The sequence below is a fragment of the Hyperoodon ampullatus genome (assembly GCF_949752795.1).
Source record: "Hyperoodon ampullatus genome assembly, chromosome: 1".
Classification (NCBI taxonomy): domain Eukaryota; kingdom Metazoa; phylum Chordata; class Mammalia; order Artiodactyla; family Ziphiidae; genus Hyperoodon; species Hyperoodon ampullatus.
Genome location: NC_136914.1, coordinates 123,758,048 through 123,785,100, shown reverse-complemented (window position 1 = coordinate 123,785,100; position 27,053 = coordinate 123,758,048). Strand labels below are relative to the sequence as shown.

Sequence of the window (27,053 nt, the reverse complement as noted above, 5' to 3'; positions counted from 1 at the left end):
GCCCTTTGGAAGAGAAGCTTCCTTTGAAATTTCCCACGGACAGTGACCTTGGACATCCTTGACTGCACAGCCCCCATCCTGCCTGACTCCATCCTGCTCTTCCCTGGGTCCTGCTTCAGCTTCTAGAATCTAGCCCAGGGGCCCTGCTGGTCCAGATTCATAGGCAGGAAAGATGAGAAGAAAATAATTTTTGACATGTCAGGCTCAATGTGCCTGGGGGACATCTGTGCAGAAATTTCTAGTGGGAAAGAGTCCAGAGGAGGCAGGGGACTACGTTTGGAAGCCAGCAACACAGGGGTGGCCCAAATCACTCAGAAAGAGTGTCAGTGTTGGGGGGAAAGAAGGAAGACTGAAGATCGACCTCTAAGCAAGTGAGGTGGGCAGGGCGTGAAGGCCAGTGAAGAAGAAGGAGGAAAGACGATCACTGGGTCCCAGAGGACCGAGGGAGAAGGTGTGTCAGAAGCTAAAAGAGGCAAGTTTGAAGGGGGCCATGAGCATCAGTATAAAACTGTTGCACAGAAGCAATTTTATTTAAATAGGGAAACATTTGCCAGCCTTCCACTCTATGACACACACTGTGCTAAGAACAGAGGGCCTTCAGTCTCTGCCCTTTAAGGACCTTACAGTTTAGTAGAAGACACATAATCAGAAAAATGGGCAAGTTGTAGGATACACGGGGAACTTAGAACCAAATACCCTGAGCAGGTGGAGCAGATGGCTGAGGCTTCAGAGAGCAGGTGATTTTCAAGGTGAGACAGGAGCTGTGTGCAGACTTTCTCCAGGTGGGCAAAGCAGCGGCAATGGGAGCTCTCAGGCTGTCAGCATGAGCATGAGGCTTGGGGGGTGAGGCATGAACGGGGGGTGCAGAGAGAGATGGGTCTGAAGAATAGCCAGACTCCAGACTGCTGAGGGCTTTATGGTTTAGAGCAACAGGGTTTTGGTCAGTGTCTGTTTCCTGCAGCTGCCATAAGAAATCACAGGCCAGGTGGCTTAAAACAAAATAAACATATTCTCTCACAGTTCTGGAGGCCAGAAGTCCAAAATCAAAGTGTTGGCAGGCCCTCACACCCCCCAGAAGCTCTGGGGGAGGGTCCTTGCTTGCCTTCCCCAGCTTTTGGAGGCTGCTGGTGTTCCTGGCTGTGGACCGCAGCACTCCAGTCTCTGCCTCTGTAACTGTGCTGCCCCTCCTCTCCCTCTGTCCCCCTCTTATGAGGACACCTGTGATTGCACTTGGGGGGGTGCATCTGGATGATACAGGATCATCTTCCCATCTCAGGATCTTTCACTTTAATCATATCTGCAGAAACCCTTTTTCCATATAAGGTCATATCACAGGGGCCAGGGATCACAGCACTTGTATATCTTTGGGGACTGTTATTCAGCCTATTACAGCCAAGAAGATGAAGTGGTAGGGCTGGCAGTTGTGTAGATCCCAGCTGGAAAGTGTAAGTCGTGCTGGGCGGTTCTTAATATCTTTAGGTTCTGGGGACAGAAGCCCAACCACATGGGCTGAAAGTGACAGGAGATTTTATTTCTTCTTTATTATCTACTGGACGCTGAGCTAATTGTCAAGGACAGTGATGAGCCTGCATGTGTCTGGTAGTGTGGGGTGGAGCCCAGGATATGGTGTCAGAAAGGAAAAGGAGGTGGAGAAACATAGCAGCTTTGACAGAATCAGCGCCACGTTGAGGCATCTTGTCTCTATCTCACTGCAACTGGAAACCATCGAGCAGGTAAAAGATATTTGTTAGCTAAGAATCCTTTAGAATTTTGAGCCTTAAAAAAATTCCGTCTAAGAAATTTACTTAGCAATAGGCCTTAAAATAGGAGATCTGGATTCCAAACAAAATGACTTGCAAGGTGGAATTGGGGGAAGCAAGCTCTGGCCCGACTTTCCCTATGTTCGGGGGACAAAGACTCACCAGGCCACCAGCCATCAACGGTTCTGCCCCAGCCAGTGACCCAGGCCAGGACCCAGCTGCCAGGACTCCTTCCCCTCCAGACCCCCTAGGGGTCCAGTGATCCCTGGAGGATGCAAGAGCAAGAATCCTGAACTTCTAGCTTCAAGAGGCCCAAGCGGTAACCATTTCATCTGCACCTAAAATCATGTAGAATTGCAGCTCATTACTTGCAGGAACAAGATAGCTGAATTTCTACAGGCTGGTGACCTTTTGGGTACCAGAGGGGTTCCCATGAAAGATGTGAGTTCTGGAACGATCTGGTCCCATCTGGTGCTGGTCTTCCACATTGCTGTCTTCCAGCAATGTGCCTCCTGGGAGCTGTCTTCCTGGTCCCAGCTGCTGACTGGCCATCTGCTCAGCATGGCTGCTGTCCTCCTGGGCGCTGCCGGCTTCGGCCCTCGGGTGCCAGGGTTGGACTGTGTGTCACGTGGCGCCTCCCCTCTCGGCCTGCAGCCTTTCTCCCCATGGGCTCAGACCTATGCCCCGGGCACAGGGCAGGAAGACCAATGTCTGGGACAGACATCAGGCTTCCACCCCATCCCAGGCCCCTACCCACCGTTAGGGGGTGCAAGCCCCTCTTTCCTCCATCTCAACGCCCCCCCCTCCTTCACTCCCTCCGGCAGAGAAAAGTCTCCTGCAGGTTGGTTCAGAACCTTCCTCAGTTTGGGTCGATTCTGAGGCCAACATTATTCATTACATATTTTAGGCCTTTTATCGATCTCTTCCTATTTGTCAGGCAATGCACTAGGTGCTGGGCACACATAGGTTGACAAAACAGACATGAAGCACAGGAAATGTGCCCTGGATGTTCCATAAGCGCCTGCATCAATGAGCTGATAGATTCATGGGCACGCATGCTGTTACGCTGGCGGCAGGACATTAAAAAATCCTTCTAAAAAGGAATAATTCTAATTTCTCCTTGTGGCTCTTTTCTTAGGAACTAAAGTGCTCAACTGGGACCTTTCTTTCTCTAGTTCTCTTTGTTCTTTTTTCTTTTTTTAATTCTTTTGTATTTCATTTCTTTAAAAAAATTTATTGAAGTATAGTTGATTTACAATGATGTGTTAATTTCTGCTGTACAGCAAAGTGATTCAGTTATATATATATATACACATACACATTCTTTTTCATATTCTTTTCCATTATGGTTTATCACATGATACTGAATATAGTTCCCTGTGCTATACGGTAGGGCTTTGTTGTTTATCTATCCTATACATACTAGTTTTCATCTGCTAACCCCAAACTCCCCATCCTTCCCTACCTCACCCCAACTTTGTTCTTTTTAGAAAGTAAGATAGGACACCTATCCTGCCATCAACTAGGAAGGGAGCTTTGTTGCAATATCATTTTTAAGATGTTACCATTTTTATTATAAAATATAAAAATTATCAAGTAAGTTTTAAGCTTTCTTTTGTCATAAATACAAATACATACACACAGACACATTAAAAAATCATAAACCTGTATGGTGGGCAGTTAGAGCTGGGCCTGGCCACTGACCGCTGGGCCCAGCATGCTGGTCTGACAGTGACCAAGACTGGACACATTGTGGGAGGGGACTCACAGGCACCCCGTGAGTGTATGTTCGTGGACACAGGTGTACACGTGCATGAAGTCGCCGCCACCTGGGTGGTGTTCTGGTGTGGAGCCGGCGGCGGGGGGGAGTCATATTTTGTGAAACTACTAGCTTTATAGACACAGCTCCAAGAGGGACATCTGTCAGCTGAGGGCTGTGCATGGTGTGTGGTTGCAGCAGCACTTGTGAGAGACCAGACCGACCTGGAAAGGTGAGGACACCAGCTAAAGTCCCTCCCTGAGAACAAGGAGCAAAAGGTGGAAAGTCAAAGGGGACACTGATGGGCATTTTATTCCCCTGAAAACCAGCAAGGATTAAGATGAGACATCGACCTCAACAGCAAGGAGAAGGGAGGCCTTTCTGGGAAGGCAGCTGGAGGCCAGCCTGCCGGGCCCAGGATGGCCAGGGAGAAGCCCAGCTCCAGGCCGGGCATCTCGGTCCTCCCAGCTGGGGTGACTACAGCATGCCTAACAGTTTTCTTTAAACGAGAACCCAGCTGAGGACTTCTAGGATGGGTGTCCATTCTACAGTATTGCACAGATTTCTGAGATTCTATTTTATTATGAGGCTGTGCTTTTTTGAAAAAAATAATATTTGGCCATAAAAAGCCAAAGACACCAACTCTCCCTGGTCAGTGTTGCCTTGGCTGCCACCTAAGGAATTACGGGGCACCGGCCTCTTTATTTTTTTATTTTTTTGGTCACACTGCTCGGCCTGTGGGATCTTAGTTCCCCTATGAGGGATTGAACCCAGGCCCTCAGCAGTGAAAGTGCAGAGCCCTAACCACTGGACTCTAGGGAATCCCCCGGCCTCTTTACACATGCATGTGGCACCAGGTTCTGCCTCTCCAGCTCCCCTGGCCTGTTCCCTCTTCTCCTGTATCGAAGGATCCAAAACATACCCGAGCCCACTGCTTAAAGGCCAGCTCTGCTTAGCATCCGCTAACACTTTATATAAAGTCCAGGGAGTAAATGTTTCAGGCTTCACGGGCTGTGTGGTCTGTCTCAGCAGCTCAGCTCTGCTGTTGGAACAGGAAAGCAGTCGCAGACAAGAGGCGAACCCATAAGCCTGGCTCTGTTCCAATAAAACTTCCCTTAAGGATGCCGGAATTTAGAGTCCATATAATTTTCATGTGTCTCAAAGTATTATTCTTTGTTTGATTTTTTTTTCAACCATTAAAAATGTAAAAACTGTTTTTAGCTGATGGGTCATACAGAAATAGGAGGCAGGTCGGCTTTGGCCCATGGGTCGTGGTTTTTCAACCCTCACCTTACTGTACCCTGGGGTGAGGAACCCCCAGATGATAGCTCCTGTGGATCGGGCAAGTTTTAGGTACGTGACTCTGGACCACTTAGCCTAACAGGTAACTTCGAATTCTCTCTGTAACTTCTTTCTTATTCTTTCTGTTTTTTCCTTTCACTTCTTCCCTTCCTTCCTTTTCTCCTGAATATTGCAAATCTGTGCTCTCCTCTTCCGGAAGCCCTTTCTTGTTCTGTCTCCAGGCAGGCAGTCTGGGTGGAATCCCCACCCCCCACCCCGCCCCGACGCTGGCCCAGCCGGGGACAGTGTCATCTTCTCATGTCCCTCGGCACCCCTAACGAGCTCTGGCACCTCTGCCTCTGTCCTTCTGCCACCTCACTGTTCCATTTGCTGTGGGTGAGCTCTGGGATCACTGTGGAATTCTGTTGGCAAATCTCCCATTTTGTTGAGGGCATCTCCCAACAGTTTGCATACTTTTGGTTTGATTTTGGAGGATTAAATGGGGAGACTCAGAGACGGGAGGCATGGGAAATAATGGTGTTAGATATTGGACTGAATGGAGTACCTTGAATGGTCTTTTGATTTACTCGGTCCAGATAACGTCACAGGATGGGGTGGGATTGTCCAGCCACGGCTCCTGATATCAAAATAATGCCAGGAGTCCCAGGAGAAGTGGAAAGTTCCGGGGTTTTATCGTGTCCCCTGCCTAATAACCCCATCCTCCCCACCATGAGGCCTGTTCAGCCAGTGACCCACCCACACAGCTGTTCCTTCAGAGCTCCAGGCATCCCAGCCTCCCCCTTCACAGCGGTTGGCCCTATGAATTAGTGGGTGTCCAGGACACCCAGGGTGTCCCTGAGCCGCTGCTCCTGGGGAGACACAAGGGGGGCCCTCCAGGCACAGCATTTGCTCAAATGGGACCCTGTCTTGGGGCTGGTTCCGTTTAGACACTTGATGTGTGCTGTGGACCCGCTGGTGTCGGGCAGCGTGGTGACAGCGCTGACTCAGGTCTGGACCAACAAAGCTCCTCTAACACTGTCACTCGGTGAACTGTCCCCACAGCCCTACACATAGGTACTATAATTACCTCTTTTCTTCAAATGCAGAAATGTGGACTAAGCATGTTTAGTAAGTTGCTCAAAGTCACATCCAAGCAGGAGAAAAGTGGTGGAGCCCAGACTCAGACCGCGAGGTCCTGCCTCCCAGGTCCCGGGCCCGTCCTTGGGGGCAGCCACCTTCCAGCAGATCAAGGCGTCTGGTTCGACCCAAACCTCCACGGTGTTTGCTTGACTTCAGAGTCCCCGAACATCATGGAACTGCAATATTCCGGAGACCAGAGTTCTCTGTGGTCTTTGGGGTTGTGAAGGAACCCCTCCCCGTGCCTCCCCAGTGCTGCGGCTCCATTTGAGAGTGTCAGATCCAGAGAAAAGCATTCAACTGGGACTTGGTGTATCACTGGGACTGATGAGCTTGGACATTAGGCCTCATGATCTCACACATCATGAGGGAAAACTTCAGAGGTGACGGGGCAAAGGATGGTGGCTGCCTGCCACCCAACTTGGGAATCATGCTCTAAACCTGACATTTCGTCTCCTCATAGGAAGAAATATCACATCTGCTGATAAAGCATGAATCAATTTTTGGAGGGGAAAGCGGCACTCAGACGCTCTCCTGCCAGCCTCTGGGCCTCAGGCCAAGGTCCAAAGGGACAGCAGGAGCTGCCTGGCCACACAGAGCGGGTGTGGCTCTGGCTTGGAAATGGAGAAATCCCCCCCCACGAGATACGGATCCAACGGAGCCGGGCTGAGCCCCCGCCTGCTCTGAGGAATTCAAGTCGATTGAGAAATGTGGTCCTGTTTCTTACAGGGAGAAGCCCGACAAGAAGCCGCTTTGAAGCCTTTTCCTATATCAGTGCCGGGCAGCTTTGCAACAAGAGGTTATCATCATAGCGGCCGCCCAGCAGCCCCTCTCGGCCACACAGCATGGAACGCTTTGAACTGTGTTGGCCTCACGTCCACTCATGCCCAGATCCTCGGGGGTCCCTGGTTTTGGACCTGAGCCCCTCTGATAAGGGTGCAGGGCCTGCCTCTCTGCTCCCATCCCCAAGGGCTGCTGCCACCAACACGGTTTCCTATAGCTGAGTTAGAAGACACAAAAGGCGGGTAAAATACAGCTTGCAGTGTCACTTATACGTGGAATCGAAAAAGATGATACAAATGGGCTTATTTACAACACGGAAATAGATTCACAGACATGGAAAGCAAATTTACGGTTATTGAAGGGGAAAGCAGGGGAGGGATAAATTAGGAGGTTGGGATTAACAGATACACACTACTGTGTATAAAATAAAGAACCAGGACCTACTGTATAGCACAGGGAACTCTACTCAATATTTTATAATAACCGATGACGGAAAAGAATCTGAAAAAGAATAGATAAAGATGTATATGTATAACTGAGTCACTTTGCTGTATACCTAAAACTAACAGAACATTGTTAATCAACTATACTTCAATTAAAAATAAACAAATAAATAAAAATACAAACAAAACCCTAAGCTTGAAACATGCGGTATCGGGAAGAATTAAAAAGATGAAGTGGGGCTTCCCTGGTGGCGCAGTGGTTGAGAGTCCGTCTGCCGATGCAGGGGACACGGGGTCGTGCCCCGGTCCGGGAGGATCCTACATGCTGCGGAGCGGCTGGGCCCATGAGCCGTGGCAGCTGAGCCGGTGCGTCCAGAGCCTGTGCTCCGCAACTGGAGAGGCCACAGCAGTGAGAGGCCCACGTACCGCAAAAAAAAAAAAAAAAAAAAAAAAAAAAAGATGAAGTGATGAGTTTCTGGAGAGGAGAAATGATTCATGTTTATACTGACCCCTCCCCTCTCCAGTTACTGCACGGATCCTGTGAACACACGGGTCTGGGGTGAAGGGACCGTGCCCGACGCCGTGGCCCTGGCTGACTGTCCCGTACGAAACGGTGACCCCTCCCTCCTGTGGTTTGGTTGGAGCTGCTGGGCCTGTTGCCGGCAAATGGTCACTGCGCACAAGCTGTCCACGGGTCTTCAGAACTTCAACTCTTCCCAAAAGCAGGACAGTGCACTTTGACACAGGAAAACAAAAGTCCCTTAGAGCTGAGAAGCAGGTGGCTTTTCCAGGCCTCCTCCTCTCTCAGTTCGAGGAGGCTGCCCTGCGGTGCCCGCCCCCGTGTGGGAGCTGGGAGAGGCTTCTGCTCCCCGGCTCCCTCCAACACCTGAGTTCACCCTCCCGCTCTCACCTGATACCTGCTGTGGATGCCCAGGTCCCGCCTGGGTCCATCCTCATCCCGCAATGTCCCCACTAATGCTGCCCGCAGCAGCTGAGCCAGGCCCGCGGCCGGTCAGTTTCTCTGAGTCTCGGGGGGGAGGAGAGGGGGCGGGGCAGGAGCTGGACGCCAGGCTTCACTACGGAAACATGTGCTGGGCTTTAGGGGAATCCCTGTTTTTCTTCCTAAGCCCGTTCTGGTGAGCCAAGAGTCTTAACCATGGCTACGTGGGGTGCACAGGGGACTGAACCACACGCCTCAGTTTCTCTGCTTGTAAAACCAGAAGCAGGAGCCTGCCTAAGTCTCTCAGCAAGCAGCCTGGTGTCTGCATGGGGGTTGTGGTCATGAATCAGAGCCCCAGGCCAAGGACACTGGACAGAGAGACAGAGAGACAGAGACAGAGAAAGAGAGAAAGACAGAGAGAAGGAGAGAGAGGGAGAGGGAGAGGGAGACCGAGGGAGAGAGAAAGAGACAGGGAAACAGGGAGAGGGAAGAGAGAGAGAGAGAGAGAGAGAGAGTGGGAGGGAATGTTGCTTCCTGGAAGGAGCAGCACAAGTTGTTAAAATGCTAAACGGCCAGGCAGACAGCAATGTCCCTTTGGTCTCATTTATGCCTTTTACTGGAAAGCTCAGGCATGAAGTGTTCCCTGGAACAATAAAAAAGATAATTTATCAACCGGATTGGTCTCCACCTTGACTCTCTGCTTTTTCAGAATGCTGTCCATTCCCAGAACTCCAAGAGCCCCTTTTCCTCTTTTTGTTTATTTTCTTGGCTTTACTGCCTTTCTCTTACTTGCTGTGTCCTTTTCCTTTTGATGACTGACTTTTAGCATCTTTTCACTGTCTGTAACCACATAAGCGAAGCCTCTGGGTCCCTCACTGTAATTCTAAATCTTACCATAAATACCAATGCGTTGTGTCCACAGATTGGACTGAGCAACTGTAAAGCCCAAATAAGCCTTAGGCTTTGCTTTCAAGCCAGACATTTATCCGTCGTCTTCTGCACATAGCGGGCACCGTGCCAGCCGAAGGAGGCACAAAAGTTGCGAAGTGCAGCAGGGAGATAACGAAGAGTGGTTTTAGAGGGACAAAAACAGGTATTGTTGAGAGTGGATTCAACTGGGACAAGCGGCAGCGAATTTACAGAGGCCTTGCATCACCCATCAGGAATGTATTAGACCTAGTTTTTGTTTGTTTGTTTGTTTTGTGGCCGCACCATGTGGCATGCAGGATCTTAGTGTCCTAACCAGGGATCGAACCTCTGCCCCCTGCAGTGGAAGTGCGGAGTCTCAACCACTGGACCGCCAGGGAAGTCCCAGGAATGTATTAGACTTAGGAAAGTGGGAAGTGTGACTGAGGCAGGATCTGCGTTGGGTTCAGAGGCTCAGGGATGTCAGGGCAGCATCTGGGCCTGGCTCTCAGCCTCACTCCATGGTCGGAAGGTGCTGCCTCAGTGCAGCCTCATATCTGGGTTCAAGGTGGGAAAGGGGTACAGGCAGGTGAGGGACTAAGAACAGGGGCTGGGTTGGTCCACGCTTGCCGCGGGCTGCCCTGGACCGAAGGATGGGGGCCTGAGGTGGAGCTGTTTGCAGCGAATGGCTGAAAGATGGAGGGGACAAGAGGATGCACAGATGACAGCAACAGGGGATTTAGAGGGCAGCCGCGTCCAACAGCAACCACCGCAGAGGAGCAGCGGTTTAGGAAACGGTGGATGCGAGAGAGCAGATGCCCAGTGAGTCCCAGGCTCACAGGACAAACCGCAGTCCCTGGGCAAAGGCGGGAGCGGTGGTTGCAGGGATTTGGGGAAGAGGCACCAGAACTCTTGGGCCGCAGCTGTGGAGACGAGTCCATAGTCCAGGCTGGGGCGTCATCTTGCAATGAGGCGTTTAAAAGTTCTGAAATTCTGGAGGCTCCTATTCCTGGGGACTGGCATTCCCTCCGAGCAGCCCTGGTCTTCTTGGTCACCTAGAAGGGAAGCATGACTTTACCTTTTTCCCTCTGCCTCAGGCCCTCGCTGATGCACTTCGGGCAGGAGGGTGGATGGAAGAGCATCCCTGCGCGGGCCCATCCGCTCAGCCTCTGCTTAAACGGACCAGAGCCGGACTCTCTGACCGCACACTGAAAGTGAAGGAACCACTTTTTTGTTTTTCCTGCTTTGCTAAGAGACACTTGGCCCCAAATGTCACCCCTCTCTCTAGACTCTGTAAATCAAAGCCAGCAGTACTTCTTATCTGTGCCTCAGAAAAGTGTGTTCAAGATCAAGGTTATTGCAGCCAGCCGCCTGGAGGAAAGTGAGCCAGCTTGTAATTGACTCCTTCTGGGTGAGCTGGGCGTCACGCTGGACGGGGGAGTCATTTCCCTGGATGGGCAGCAAATCCCACCATCACCCTTGTTCTTGGGGGGTCCTTCCCCCACCAGCCCAGGCAGGGGGATGGGTGGTGTCTGAGGTCCCTGGGGATTCCAGAGTGAGATGGGATGTCTACAGCTGGTGTGGGTCATAGCCGTACCTGGTGGGGCAGGAGACACAGCACGAACACAGACAGTCAAGACAGGAGTGAGGTGAGAGGTGGGGTGATGCTGGACCCTCTTCTCCAAAGCACCTGGAGCCTCGAGGCTGGGGTGCAACAGTGCAGGGTGGAGGCTGGGACAGGGGATGCCACCTGGTCACTGTGAGAGTGTTTTCCTGTCAACAACTTCTTATTTGCATGTGTCATTGTTTAAAACCCTTTTTTAAGAGCTTGTGTTAACCTATGGCTAGGTTAACTCATCAGTTTGTTATTATTAACAAAACAGTAAAATAACATTAGGAAGTTTGGCAAATAAAGAAAAAAATCACCTACAACCCTACCACCCTACTGCAACTTGATAGAAGATTGCTTTATTTAGAACAGAGGAAATCTGTTTGTTTCTTTCCCCCCCCGCCCCAGGCATTTTTTCTTTGGTGTTCAAACGTCTGAGATTTGAACAGTGACACAGGTCACAAAATATTCAGGCCCCTCCATTCTCAGGTTCTTTCTCCTTCCGTTACTTTCTTATTCTCTTGTGCAGTATCACTTAAAACTATTTTCCTACTTCTCTGTAGAGCACAATTTGGAAAACGCCTACTCCACAGCTGCCGCCATATTGCCCCGCAGAGCCATTCCACTCCCGCCCACCCCACGTGCAGAATCCGGGTCTCTGGAGGTGCTTCACGTGACCGGCGGCCATTGGCGGCTCACAGGTAGTACTGAGTACGCGCAACAGAGGCGCTGTGGCGTTGCCAGGCGACCTGCTTTGGAAAGTAGCCTTTGGAAACTTGTGGTGGTTCCAGCCACGTCGTGAGAAGACCCGTAAGGCGCTGGCCGCAGTCTGACAGGAACAGGACGGAGCCAAGATGGCAGCGGCCGACGGCGACGATTCGCTCTACCCCATCGTGGTGCTCATAGACGAACTCCACAACAAGGATGTTCAGCTTCGCCTCAACAGCATCAAGAAGTTGTCCACCATCGCCTTGGCCCTCGGGGTCAAAAGGACCCGCAGTGAGCTTCTGCCCTTCCTCACAGACACCATCTACGATGAGGATGAGGTCCTCTTGGCCCTGGCGGAACAGCTGGGCACCTTCACCACTCTGGTCGGAGGCCCTGAGTACGTGCACTGCCTGCTGCCACCCCTGGAGTCGCTGGCCACGGTGGAGGAAACCGTGGTGTGGGACAAGGCGGTGGAGTACCTGCGGGCCATCTCGCACGAGCACGCGCCCTCCGACCTTGAGGCCCACTTCGTGCCGCTCGTGAAGCGGCTGGCGGGCGGCGACTGGTTCACCTCCCGCACGTCGGCCTGCGGCCTCTTCTCCGTCTGCTACCCCCGCGTGTCCAGTGCCGTCAAGGCGGAACTTCGACAGTACTTCTGGAACCTGTGCTCAGATGACACCCCCATGGTGCGGCGGGCCGCAGCCTCCAAGCTGGGGGAGTTCGCCAAGGTGCTGGAGCTGGACAACGTCAAGAGTGAGATCATCCCCATGTTCTCCAACCTGGCCTCTGACAAGCAGGACTTGGTGCGGCTGCTAGCGGTGGAGGCGTGTGTGAACATCGCCCAGCTCCTGCCCCAGGAGGATCTGGAGGCCCTGGTGATGCCCACCCTGCACCAGGCTGCTGAGGACAAGTCCTGGCGCGTCCGATACATGGTGACCGACAAGTTCACAGAGCTCCAGAAAGCAGTGGGGCCTGAGATCACCAAGACGGACCTGGTCCCTGCCTTCCAGAACCTGATGAAAGACTGTGAGGCCGAGGTGAGGGCCGCAGCCTCCCACAAGGTCAAAGAATTCTGTGAAAATCTCTCAGCTGACTGTCGGCAGAATGTGATCATGACCCAGATCTTGCCCTGCATCAAGGAGCTGGTGTCAGACGCCAACCAACATGTCAAGTCGGCCCTGGCCTCAGTCATCACGGGCCTCTCTCCCATCCTGGGCAAAGACAACACCATCGAGCACCTCCTGCCCCTCTTCCTGGCTCAGCTGAAGGATGAGTGCCCGGAGGTGCGGCTGAACATCATCTCCAACCTGGACTGCGTAAACGAGGTGATTGGCATCCGGCAGCTGTCCCAGTCCCTGCTTCCCACCATTGTGGAGCTGGCTGAGGATGCCAAGTGGCGAGTGCGGCTGGCCGTCATCGAGTACATGCCTCTGCTGGCTGGACAGCTGGGGGTGGAGTTCTTTGATGAGAAACTCAACTCCTTGTGCATGGCCTGGCTTGTAGATCATGTCTATGCCATCCGCGAGGCGGCCACCAGCAACCTGAAGAAACTGGTGGAGAAGTTTGGGAAGGAGTGGGCCCATGCTACTATCATCCCCAAGGTCTTGGCCATGTCTGGGGACCCCAACTACCTGCACCACATGACTATGCTCTTCTGCATCAATGTGGTGTCTGAGGTCTGTGGGCAGGACATCACCACCAAGCACATGCTGCCCACAGTGCTGCGTATGGCTGGGGACCCCGTCGCCAATGTCCGCTTCAATGTGGCCAAGTCCCTGCAGAAGATAGGGCCCATCCTGGACAACAGCACACTGCAGAGCGAAGTCAAGCCCATCCTAGAGAAGCTGACCCAGGACCAGGACGTGGACGTCAAGTACTTTGCCCAGGAGGCTCTGACTGTTCTGTCTCTCGCCTGATGCTGGAAGAGGAGCCAACGCCGGCCTCTGGTGTCCACCCTCCCCCCCAGTCCCTCCCTCAGGGAGACATTGGGGGCCTTTGGCTGTCACTCCCTGTGCATGGTCTGACCCCAGGCCCCTCCCCCAGCACGGGTCCTCCCCTCCCCAGCCTGGGAATCCGACTTCTCACCGTCCACCTCCTGAGGGGCTGAGGGGAGCGCAAGGTGGGACAGGGCAGAGACCTTGGGAGGAAGGGGCCACTGCCGCCCACGCTGGGGGAGAGATGTGAGCATCCCGGGTCACTGGCTCCTACTGCTGTAATGGGGACCCCCTCCGCCATCTACTTCTCCACCTCCCTTCCTTCCCCTCAGTGGTTTTCTTTGTGTCAACTGTGTCGTTTTTATTTTATTCCTTTTTTTCCCCTTTTCACAGAGAAATAAAGGTCTAGGAAAAAAAAAAAACATTGAACATTCTGTTGCCAGTGGACTCAAAGTTTTTGTTACTTCTATGAAGTGTCCTCATCTTAGGTTCCATATTTCTTTAAACGTACTGTCCCCCTAATGTGACATTTCAGGCCACAGAAGTTTCAGAACCCAAAGTCACCATGGAAGAGGCACAGTGAGCTGACTCATGTGCACCCCAGGCTGGAAGTCTCTGAAGGCCCGTCTGTACCCTATGTTTTGGAAACTTTCTTGAGGAAGGATATTATTTACTCATTCCCACTCATCTTTAAGCAAAAACATTGAGTTAATGGTCCACAATATTGACCTGAACTGTCTGGAACTTAACACACCCCATTTCGGGCAAAAGGCTCCTGGGGAGTTTGACTCCTAATGACCGAAGCTGATCACAGGATGAGATACAAAGCCGCAGACCCAGGCTCCTCCCTGAGGCTGGGAGACCCCTTTGTCCCCTGTGGTCCCTGATGGGAGCTGGGGCCGTGTTGTCATCAGCATTTGAAGCTCTCCACTTGTATAAAGAGGGTTTTTGATGACCCTTGGCGGGACATTACATCCTTGAACTTTTGGGTGAGATGAGGATGCTGGTGGCAACTTGCCCACATTAACATGGCCTCTACATTTGTATCTTGGTATAAGCTTTGCCTCCTGAAAAGGAGTTACATTTCACCCTTGTTTCATTCCCCCAGTCCCTCCTCCATCATTTATACTGCCTTCCTGGGAGTCTGGGCAGTTATTGAGCTCTGTGGGGTGCATTTTGTTCCCGTCCTGTTCAAACATTAGGGCCAAACGAGTATCGTAGGGACCCTCGGAGGGTGAGCCCTGTCCCTGGACATAGGTCATGTCAAGATGCCTTGGGCTGTGGAAGTGCTGAAACCAGAGTATCAACCAAATTAACCTGGGAGGAACACTCTGGATTTTTATAACTCATAACATGTGATTTTAATTGAAAAGACCAATTATGTATTCTACACATGTGTATGTAAGAATCATCCTTATCTTTTAGAAAGCCATCCAAGTTTTGTGAGAATTATCATCTATGGAAGGAATCAGTCCAGTCCTGGAATGAGCACTTTCTTTTTCTTTTCCAGTTATAGTGAAATGTAATTGACATACAGCACTGCATAAGTTTAATGTGCACAGCATAATAATGATTTGACTTACATATATTGTGAAATGATTATCACAATAAGTTTAGTTAACATCCATCATCTCAGATAGGCACAAAAAAAATAAAAAGCAAAAAATGTTTTTTCCCTTGTGATGAGAACTCTTGGGATCTACTCTCTTCACATACATGATATATTTCAAATATACTGTATAGCAGTGTTAACTATAGTGAACTTGTACATGACATCCCCAGTACTTATTTATCTCATGACTGGAAATTTGTACCCTTTGACCATCTTCCTTCAACCCACCCAAATCTCACCCCCAGCCTCTGGTAACCACAAATCAGATCTCTTTTTTTTCTATGAATTGGTTTTCAGATTTCACATAAGTGAGATCATATCATGTAGTATTTGTCTTTCTCTGTCTGACTTATTTCACTTAGTCTAATGTCCTCAAGACATGCTGTCAAAAATGGCAGAACTTCCTTTTTTATGGCCCAATAATATTCCATTGTATATATTTACCACATCGTCTTTATACGTTCATCTGTGTTGATGGACATTTAGGTTGTTTCCATGTCTTGGCTATTGTGCACAGTGCTGCTATGAACACAGGAGTACAGGTAGCTCTTCAACATAGTGTTTTCACTTCCTTCGGGTGTATTCCCAGAGGTAGAACTGCTGGATCATATGGTAGTCCAATTTTTAATTTCTGAGGAACCTCCATACTGTTTTCCATAGTGGCTGCACCAACCTACATTCCCTCCAGCAGTGCACAAGGGTTCCCGTTTCTTCACATTCCCACCAGCATTTGTGACCTCTTGTCTATTTGATAATAGCCACTCTGACATTGTGAGATAATAATTTCCTCAGTGATTAGTGACGTTAAACATCTCTTCACATACCTGTTGGCCATTCCTATCTCTACTTTGGAAAAATATCTGTTTAAGTTCTTTGCCCACAGTTTAATTGGATTTTGTCTTGTTTCTTTTGCTGTTGAGTTGTATGAGTTGTTTATATATGTTGAATAGTATCAGATACATGGTATGCAAATTTTTTTTTCCATTCTGTAGGTTGTCTTTTCATAATGTTGATTGTTTCTTTTGTTGTACAGGAGCCTTTCAGTTTGATATAGTCCCATGTATTTATTTTTGCTTGTGCTTTGGGTGACATATCCAAAAAATCATTGCCAAGACTCATATTAAAGAGCTTTTTTCTTACGTTTTCTTCTACGAGTTTTAGTTTCCAGTCTTACATTTAACTCTTTAATCCATTTCAAGTTAATTTCTGTGAATGGTGTAATGTGAAGTATTCACATTCTTTTACATGTGAATATCCAATTTTCTCAGCACCATTTTTTGAAGAGACTGTTTTTTCTCCATTGATTATTCTTGGCTCCATTGTCAAATATTAGTTAAAGGTATGAGTTTATTTCTGGGCTCAAAATGAGCACTTCTAAGATGGGTGCCTGGACCTGGGCAGACCCCTTCCATGTGTGTATCAAGAGCATTTCAGAACCCTGGGTCATGGTTAAGGAGACAGCTGGGATGGAGACCCCATGGGTCTGGAACGCTGGTGCTAAGCCCTGAGTTGCAGCATTTATAATTTGCCCTGTGGCTTTACCACACTCCTCAGGATGCTTTTGCTCAAAAAGAGTCCTTCCTGTTTTGTTTTTTGATGCCTAGGGGCAATGTCTGGCCCAATCAGAAGTTGAAAGTGAAAAGCTTTGCTACATGGTTCAACCTAGTGCCAGTCACTGAACAAAAACCTATGATGTGCTTACTTTCCACCGTGAGAGGTGTTAGGAGCAAAAAGATAGAGAAGATGTATTCTTGATGACTCAGAATCTGGAGGAGGAGAGAGCCGTGCAGTGAGAACGCATCCTGCAGAAATGTGGGGAAAGAACTGAGCTTGTGGCCTGGTGGCAGGGAGCCTCACAGACATGCTCACATTAGTGTGAGTCTTAATGAATAAGAAGGATTCTCAGGGGGAAAAGGTGAGAAAGGGCTCTCCAGGCCAAAGGAATGGAGTCTACAAGGACACATAGGAATGTGGATCAGGGGTCATGCCAGGAAGTGTGAGCAATTTGCTTTGATAACAGTGTGTGATACTGTGTTTGGAAGGGCACCGAAAAAGTGGTGGCCACAGCCAGGAAAGCCCTGTTGTTTGTTATTCAGGTTTTTTCATACTTGCTAATGAACAACTTACTATGACCTTATAGACAATAGAAGCAAATAAATTACTGTAACAAAACTTTGTGGCATGGATGCAGAAAATCCAAGTGAATTTTCCTAGACTTTTCCTAGGCAGGAGTTCTCCTACCTTGAATTCTCCAAGGCATTAAACATTAAAAAGAAAAGAGGAAGACAAATAAGATGAAAAGGCAGACAAATGTATTCACCAAGATCTTAACTGAATTGGAGAAATGATAGAGGCAAGAGGTAGAGGGGGCTTGTTCCAGATGGCGGAAGTGGTGTCTGTTAATTAATCATCAGTGTAGTTAATTAAACATTTGGAAGAACATAATGAAAGAAAATTTGAGAATCTCAGCTGAAAGGTTACTTAAAGCTAACCTCAGCTAAGAGAGTTGGCTTTGTTCCATATAACGAGCTATAGTCAGAGAAAGTGATAGTATACTTTTCACCTTTCATTATGATTGATTGCTATTTTGGAGAAGTTGACAAAGAAAAATAGCCTCACCAGACAAAGCTCCTGTTTTGTTTCTCAATTACAAACATTTCTTCTAGAAATTCATAAAAGAAGGATTACAGTCAGTAAACAAATATATGAAGAGATGCTCAACCTCATTTCCAACCAAAGCCATGCAAACTGAAATATCAGGGAAGAATCACTTTATGCCTATTAATTGCCAAAGACATGGTTTGTACTTTTATATACAGTAGCAAAATAATATACTATTTCTTTTGTAATAGCAACAGTTAACAAGATTAGTGGTGGCAAGTATTAGAAAGTATTCATTCAACAAAGTTCTGATGGCCAAATTCTGTATATCAGACACTGAGAAAGACACTAATACATGGAATAACGGAAGCTTTTATTTCCTTTCATTAGTAACAATACTTTAAGAAATATCCCAGGAATAATCTTCACCTCTACTCTACTCCAAAGAAAACCCTGCACTAAGTGTATTACGTAAACAAAGACAGTCATTGCAGCATCATTAATTATAAACGACTGAAAAACCGGAAGTCACATAATCGCCCAAGGATCTAAAAATGTGTATTAAATCATGACATCATAGTTCATTACTGCATTTGTCAGATAGGACAGGTTATGGTCACAATAACAATTCCAGAAGTTACAGTCACCTAACACACCAAAGGCTTGTCTCTTGCTCATGTGATGCCCAATGTATGTAAGATGAACAACGCACCAGAGACTCTCTCCTCGAAGCAGTGACTCAGGGACCCAGGCCCCTGCACGATGGGAGGCACCATCTCAACACATGGCTTCCCGGAAGGGGAAGAGAGAAAACACGAAAAACGCACACCACCTCTTACATAGTGTGACTGGCAGTGATGTATCACTTCTTCTCAGAGCCCTTTAAGTAAAACTAGTCACATGGCCTCAGCCTAGCTGCTCACTATGTTTTGCCCATTTTCTGACTGAATTGTTTGTTTTCTACTGTGGAGTTTTAAAAAATATATTCTGGTTATTAGTCCTTTGTCAGATAGATGGTTTAAAAATATTACATTCCACTCTGTGGCTGTCTTTTCATCCTCTGAACAGGGTCTTTTGTAGAGCAAAAGTTTTAAATTTTGATGAAGTCCGATTCATCAATTGTTCCTTTTCTAGATCAGGCTTTTGATGTAAAAGTCTAAGGGCTCTTTGCCTCACCCTAGTTCTCAAAGAATTTCTGTTACATTTTTCTTTTCCTGAAAGTTTTATGTTTTACATTTAAGTCTATGATAAGTTTTGAGTTAAATTCTGTATACTGTGAGACCTAGGTTGATGTTCTTTTATTTGCCTATGGATGTCCGGTTGCTCTAGGACCATTTGCTGAGAAAGTTATCATTCCTCCATTCAATTGCTTTTGTGCCTTTGTCACAATCAGGTGAGCACATTTCTGTGGGTCCATGTCTGAGCTCTCTGCTCTGATTCATTGATGTATGTGACTACTCCTCCATCAAACTATCACAGCTGTAAAATTCGGTAGACTGATTCCTCCCACTTTATTCATTTTCAAAATCGTTTAGCTAGTCTAGTGCCTTTGCCTTTCCATATAAATTTTAGAATAATTTTATCTATAACTACAAAACATCTTGGTGGGTTTTCAATAGTAATTGTGTTAAGCCCATCTATTAATTTGAGGAGAACTCACACTTTTATCATGTTGAGTCTTCTTATCTATGAACATGGTGTATGTCTCTTTATTTAGATTTTTTAATTTCTTTCATCAGCTTTGTGCAGTTTCCAGTATACAAGTCCTGCATATGCTTTGTTAGATTTACACCTGTGTTTCATTTTTGAGTGATATAAATGGTATTCTATTTTTAGTTTCAGTCTCTTGTGTTCATTGCTACTATATAGAAATACGGCAGACTTTTGATCTTGTATTCTGTGACTTTCCTGAACTCACTTATTCTAGAAGTTTTCTTTTTTCAGATTCCTTGGGATTTTCTATATAAATCATGACATCATCTGCAAGTAGACGTTATTTGATTTCTTTCTTTTTGTACTGTATGCCTTTTACTTCCTTTGCTTACCTTAATGCACTGGCTAGAACTTCCAGGACTATATGAAGTAGGGGTGGTGGGTGTGTACATCTATCTCTGCTTTATTCTCAGTCTTAGAGGGAGATCATTCATTCTTTCACCATTAAGTATGTTAGCTGTAGGCTTTTTGTGGGTTCTCTTTACCGAGTTGAGGAAGTTCTCTCTATTCCTATTTTTCTGAGGAGGGGTATTGAATTTTGTCAAATTATTTTTCTGCATCAATATATATGATCATGTGCAATACTCCAATGCAATTCCAATGCTAATTCCCTAAAGTTAGTGTAGATGCCAGTCCCCAACCAGGCTGCCCTCACTTCGATGCCAACAACGAATTCTGTTTTTTTTAGGCCACCCAAACTTCTGACCAGCTGGCTACAAATTCAGCCAGAACTGAACTCAGGAAAGCCCTACATTTACTAGTACATTTTTATAATAAAAGATACAAATCAGGAGCAGCCAAAAGAAGGGATCCAAAGGGCACAGTCTGGAAGGGTCCCCAGTGCAGAGGTTCTGTGTCCTCTTCCGAGGGTATCAGGATGTCTCACCTTCTAAGCACATCAATGTGTCCACCAACCAGGAAGCTCAACCAAGTTTAGTACCCAGAGTTTTTACTGGGGTTTAATTACAAAGGCATGATGGCTTGAATCACTGATCACATGGTTGAATTCAATCTCCAGCCCACTCCCTTCCCTGGACACTGGGAATTTGGGCTGATATCATGTAGTTCAAAGCCCCAACCCTTTAAAGGCAAGGTTGGCCTTTCTGGCATAGCCAGTCCCCATTCCCAAACTGTCTAGGGGTCCATCATGAGTTACTGAATTAGCATAACTCAGGCATGGTCCCAGGGCCCACAATGAATGACCAAGACACTCTTGTCATGGAGCAATTCCAAGGGTTTAGAAGCTCCTTCTCAGAAACCAGGAACAAAGACCAGACAAATTCTTTATTATGTGACATCATGTGACTTTCTTCTTAGCCAGTTAATATGATTATGTTAATATCGATTGATTTTTTGAATACTGAAATACGCTTGCATCCCTAGAATAAAGACTACTTGGTTATGTATAATTTTAAAATATATTGCTAAATTCTATTTGCTAATATTTTGTTAAGGATTTTTGTTTCTATATTCATGAGGGATATTGGTATTTAGTTTTCTTTTTTTTCACTATCTTTGTCTGAATTTGAAACCAGGGTAATACCAGCTTCATAAATCAATTAAGTAGTGTTCCTTCTTCTATTTTCTGGAAGAGATTGTGTAGAATTGGTGTTAATTTTCTATAAATCTTTAGTATAAATCTCCACAGAAACTGTTTGTACCTAGAGATTTTTTTTCTCTGGGAGGTTTTAAGTTATGAATTCAATTTCCATAATATTTATAGGGCCATTTAAATGATCTGTTTTATATTGGATGAGTTGTGGTTTGTATCTTTTGAGAAACTAGTCCATTTCATTAAGTTGTCAAATTTATATGTGTAGGGTTGTTTATAATATTTCCTTATTATATTTTTGCTGTCTGCAGGGTCTGTACTGATATCTCCTGTTTTATTCTTGAAAGCAGTAATTTGTGGCTTCACTCTTTTTCTTTGTCAGTTTTGCTAGAAGTTTGTCAATTTTATTGATCTTTTTTCAAAGAACTATCTCTGTTTTATTTATTTTCCCTATTATTTTTCTGTTTTTAATTTCATTGATTTCTGCTCTTTGTTGTTTTCCTTTTCTGTTGGTTTTGGGTTTATTTTGCTCTTCTGTTTTTGGTATTTCAAGATGAGAGCTTAGATTATTAATTTGAGACCTTTCCCATTTTCTGATGTATACATTTTAGTGCTATAAATTTCCTTCCTGGCACGGCTTTAGTTGTGTTCCACAAATTTTAATGTGCTTTACTTTCATTTGCATTCATTTCAATGAATTAAAAAAATTCCTTGAGACTTCCTCTTTGAACTATGGATTATCTAGAAGAGTGTTGTTTAGTTTCCATGTGTTTGGAGATTTTCTTATTATGTTTCTATTTCCAGTTTGATTCCATTGTGATAGGAAAACACACTCTGTGTGACTGAGATTCTTTTAAGTTGTTTGAGGCTTGTTTTATGGCTCAGGACATAGTTTATCTTGGATATGCCAAGAGCACTCAGTCTCATGAGCACTGAGAACAATGTGTAACCTGACGTTGTTGGATAGGGTGTTCTATAAATGCCAATTCGATCCTGTTGATTGATGATGTGGTTGAGTTCTTCTGTATCCTTGCTGATTTTCTGTCAAACTGTTCTATCACTTGTTAAGAGTGGGATGTTAAAGTCTTCAGCTGTAATTGCGTATTTGTCTAGATCTCTTTTCAGTTCTACCAGTTTTTGCTTCTTAATTATTTTGCAGCTTTGCTGTTTTGGTGCATGTACATTTAGGACCACTATGTTTTGTTGGTGGACTGACCTTTTAAATTATTATATAATGTCCCTCTCTGTCACGGGTAATTTTATTTGCTCTGTGGTCTGCTTTATCTGATATTAATATACACTCCTGATTTCCTTTAATTGTTGATTATCTTTTCTCAATCTTTAACTTTCAACCTGCTTATGTAGTTATAGTAGAAGTGAATTTTTTTATTGGAGTATAGCTGCTTTACACTGCTCTGTCAGTTTCTGCTGTACAGCAAAGTGAATCAGCCATACATACACATATATCCCCTCTTTTTTGGATTTCCTTCCCATTTAGGTCACCACAGAGCACCGAGTAGAGTTCCTTGTGTTATACCGTAGGTTCTCATTAGTTAACTATTTTATACATAGTAGTGTATATATGTCAATCCCAATCTCCCAATTCATCCCGCCCCCCTTTCCCCCTTGGTATCTATATATTTTTTCTCTACGTCTGTGTCTCTATTTCTGCTTTGCAAATAAGATCACCTATACTATTTTTCTAGATTCCACATATATGCATTAATACATTGTACAATATTTGTTTTTCTCTTTCTGACTTACCTCACTCTGTATGACAGTCTCTAGGGCCATCCACATCTCTGCAAATGACACAATTTCTTTCCTTTTATGGCTGAGCAATATTCCATTGTACATATGGGCCACATCTTCTTTGTCCATTCATCTGTTGATGGACACTTAGGCTGATTCCATGTCCTGGCTATTATAAATAGGGCTGCAGTGAACACTTTGGTACATGACTCTCCTTGAATTATGGGTTTTTCCAGATATATGCCCAGTAGTGGGATTGCTGGGTCGTATGGTAGTTCTATTTTTAGTTTTTTAAGGAACGTCCATACTGTTCTCCATAGTGGCTGTGTCAATTTACATTCCCACCGACAGTGTAAGAGGGTTCCCTTTTCTCCACAGCCTCTACAGCATTTATCATTTGTAGATTTTATTTTTAACATCTTTATTGGAGTATAATTGCTTTACAATGGTGTATTGGTTTCTGCTTTATAACAAAGTGAATCAACTATACATATACATATATCCCCATATCTCTTCCCTCTTGCTTCTCCCTCCCACCTTCCCTATCCCAACCCTCTAAGTGGTCACAAAGCACCGAGCTTATCTCCCTGTGCTATGTGGCTGCTTCCCACTAGCTATCTATTTTACATTTGGTAGTGTATATATGTCCATGCCATTCTCTCACTTCATCCCAGCTTACCCTTCCCCCTCCCCGTGTCCTCAAGTCCATTCTCTATGTCTCTGTCTTTATTCCTGTCCTGCCCCTAGGTTCTTTAGAACCACTTTTTTTTTTTTTTTTAGATTCCATATATGTGTTAGCATACTGTATTTGTTTTTCTCTTTCTGACTCACTTCACTCTGTATGACAGACTCTAGGTCCATCCACCACCTCACTACAAATAACTCAATTTCATTTCTTTTTATGGCTGAGTAATATTCCGTTGTACATATGGGCCACATCTTCATCTGTCAATGGACACTTAGGTTGCTTCCATGTCTTGGCTATTGTAAATAGAGCTGCCGTGAACATTGTGGTACATGACTCTTTTTGAATTATGGTTTTCTCAGGGTATGTGCCCAGTAGTGGGATTGCTGGGTCATATGGTAGTTCTATTTTCAGTTTTTTAAGGAAACTCCATACTGTTCTCCATAGTGGATGTATCAATTTACATTCCCACCAACACTGTAAGAGGGTTCCCCTTTCTCCACACCCTCTCCAGCATTTATTGTTTGTAGATTTTTTGATGATGGCCATTCTGACCAGTGTGAGATGATACCTCATTGTAGTTTTGATTTGCATTTCTCTAATAATTAGTGATGTTGAGCATCTTTTCATGTGTTTGTTGGACATCTGTATGTCTTCTTTGGAGAAATGTCTATTCAGGTCTTCCACCCATTTTTTGATTGGGTTGTTTGTTTGTTTTAAATTTATTTATTTATTTTTGGCTGCGTTGGGTCTTCATTGCTGCACATGGGCTTTCTCTAGTTGCGGTGAGCGGGGGCTACTCTTCGTTGCAGTGTGTGGGCTTTTCTTGTTGCAGAGCATGGGCTCTAGGTGCGTGGGCTTCAGTAGTTGTGGCTTGCGGGCTCTAGAGTGCAGGCTCAGTAGTTGTGGCACTCAGGCTTAGTTGCTCCATGGCATGTGGGATCTTCCCAGACCAGGGATCGAACCCGTGTCCCCTGCATTGGTAGGTGGATTCTTAACCACTGCACCACCAGGGAAGCCCTGTTTGTTTGTTTTTTAAAAGATTTAATTTTATTTATTTTTGGCTGTGTTGGGTCTTCATTGCTGCACACAGACTTTCTCTAGTTGTGGCGAGTGGGGGCTATTCTTCCTTGTGGTGCATGAGTTTCTCTTTGCTGTGGCTTCTCTTGTTGTGGAGCATGGGCTCTAGGTGTGAGGGCTTCAGTAGTTGTGGCACACGGGCTCAGTACTTGTGGCACATGGGCTCTAGAGCACAGGCTCAGCAGTTGTGGCATATAGGCTTAGTTGTTTTATACCATGTGGGATCTTCCCACACCAGGGATTGAAGCCATGTCCCTTGCATTGGCAGGTGGATTCCTATCCACTGTGCCAACCAGGAAGTCCTGGGTTGTTTGTTTTTTGATATTGAGCTGCATGAGTTGTTTGTATATTTGGAGATTAATCTCTTGTCAGTTGCTTCATTTGCAAATCTTTTTTCCCATTCTGAATGTTGTCTTTTTGTCTTGTTTATGGTTTCCTTTGCTGTACAAAAGCTTTTAAGTTTCATTAGGTCCCATTTGTTTATTTTTGTTTTTATTTTCATTATTCTAGTAGGTGGGTCAAAAAAGATCTTGCTGCAATTTATGTCAGAGTGTTCTGCCTATGTTTTCAGCCCTTCCCTCTTTCTCCTTTCCTTCCAGGACCCTAATGACATGAATATTAGGTATTTTGTTATAATTCCACAAGTCCCCAAGGGTCTGTTTTTTTTTCCCCCTATTTTCTTTCTTGTAAAGATTGAGGACTTTGTATTATTCTATCTTCCAGTTCACTGATTCTTTCTTCTGTCCCATTCTACTTTGAGCCTATCTACTGAGCTTTCCATTTTGGTTATTGTATTTTCAGTTTTAAAATTTCCATTTGGTTCTTCTTTATATCTTTTGTTTCTGAGGCTTGTTCTCTTTAAATTTGTCCCAAAAAAGCTCATAATTGCTTGAAGAAGTGTTAAAAGCTTTCTTAATTGTGCCAAAATACATATAACATAAAACTCCCTATCTTAACCATTTTAAAGTGTACAGTTCAGTGGCATTAAGTACATTTACTTTGTAATGCATTATTGAAGCACCTTATCACGGTTGCTTAAAAATCTTTGTCAGATTTTTCTAACATTTCTCTCTTCTTAGTGTTGGATCTGTTGATTTTTTTTTTTCATTCATTTTGAGATCTTCCTGGTTCTTGGTATGACGAGTGATTTTTAGTGAACCAATACATTTTTATATTCTGTTTTGAGATTGTGGATCTTATTTAAACATCTGTTTTAACTGGCTTTCTCTGACATTGCTCTGGCAGAAGAAGGGGTCCATGCCTCAGCACTGCCAGGTGGAGATGGAAGCTTTTGTGTCCCCACATGGTCTCCACTGGCACTGTGGGGAATGAGGCTTCCTACCAGCCAGTGGGGATGAGAGACCTGGCTCCTTACTGGTCTTCTCTGACAGCACCCCAAAGTGGTGCTGGGCATTTTATTATACTGTAATGAGGATAGAACTCTAGGCTCAGGCTTTGCTAGTGTGGGTGGGACTGAGATCACAGTTCTTCTGTGGTGTTGCCTGGAGAATAGCAGTTATTGTCTAAAAGTTTTCTGTCTTGCTAGGCTGCCCTTCCTGGCCTGTTGGCTGGAAATAGCAGGCTTCTGCTGGGACTTTTTTGGTCTTTGTCCATTGTCATATCTGTCTTGCCAGCTTCTCAGCTCAAGTGATGGGTTATAGATGGTGAACAAACCAAAACCAATAAACAAACATAGAGAACTTATCGCTATGTCACTTGTCAGGTCCCGAGGTCCCTGCCTTCTTCTCTCCACCTTTTGGAGTCTTTGAGGTTTGTTTCATATACACTGTCCAGGGCTTTTAGTTGTGCTCAGCAGGTATAAGAGTTTGATGGAGGTCTACGTCATCTTCCTGGGCTGCCTGCTTACTTCTTACCTTCTGCTCTGCCTAGCTTCAGGTTTTGAGACATTTCTGGAGGGAAAGCCTGGCAGAGTGACAGATCTACTTCTCTGTCCTTTCATTCTCATTGAAATAATTGACCCTTCAAGTATGCAGGAAAAAATCTCAATGCTCTGCTGATCCTCTGCCCCAGCAGCACCTCTGCCTCAACAGAGCCCAGCGTCTCTGCCCTTGACCTGTCCTCAGACTCAGCAAGTATCCCAAGGGTTAATGTAGCTGCACAAAGCTGGCTCACTCATCCATGCTTCTTCCCTCTCTGGAATCCTGGACCCTCCAGTCCTCTCTGATTCAGTGGCTCTCTGATGTGTGGAAAACGATTTTTAAAATGTTTAATCCAGCTTTTAAAGTTATTTTTGGCAGGAACATTAATCTGCTGCAAGGTACTCACTCACAACTGAAAGTGGAAGTCTGTTTATCAGAAGTCATGTGATAGTATCGTACGTGAATGGCTTTATGTCAAAAGCAGCTTTTCTATTGGCTAATATACTCCAAGTAGTAAAGGATAGCATCACAGACAGTGTCTAGAAATGTGGGGTCCTGAGTTGGAGGGCCTGGCCTTGAACGCGGGCCCGCTTACTAAACTTGGTCATTTATCAGACTTCTTAAGCCTTGGTTTTCTCATCTGTAAAATGAAGATGATAAAATATCCATCTTAAATTGTCATTGTAAAGATGAGATAATGCAAGTAAAGGATTTAGCGTGCTCCTTACCATGTGATAAATGAAGACAAAATTGTTAGCTATTATTTAATACCAGTGTTCAAAATGATAGATTTGTATCAGTCAATATAATTTTATTTATCCTACAAATACATGGGTCAGTTAGCTACTTACTTATTTGTGACTCATATTTATGACTTTTATTTGGACAAGGAAAATACTCCAGATATTAGGTCCACAC

General features: G+C 45.7%; 1 protein-coding gene across 1 annotated transcript; it reads left to right on the top strand.

The window, feature by feature from the left end:
- Positions 1 to 11,466: 11,466 nt before the first annotated feature.
- LOC307047994 (uncharacterized protein) lies at positions 11,467 to 13,657 on the top strand. Its single transcript, XM_079696824.1, has one exon. The coding sequence runs from the start codon at positions 11,473 to 11,475 to the stop codon at positions 13,240 to 13,242; it is 1,770 nt and encodes a 589-aa protein (XP_079552950.1). The 5' UTR covers positions 11,467 to 11,472; the 3' UTR covers positions 13,243 to 13,657.
- Positions 13,658 to 27,053: the final 13,396 nt, after the last annotated feature.

Bases quoted from the DNA above. Each gene is read 5' to 3' on its own strand.
- LOC307047994 (XM_079696824.1), top strand. From the start codon at position 11,473: ATGGCAGCGGCCGACGGCGACGATTCGCTCTACCCCATCGTGGTGCTC.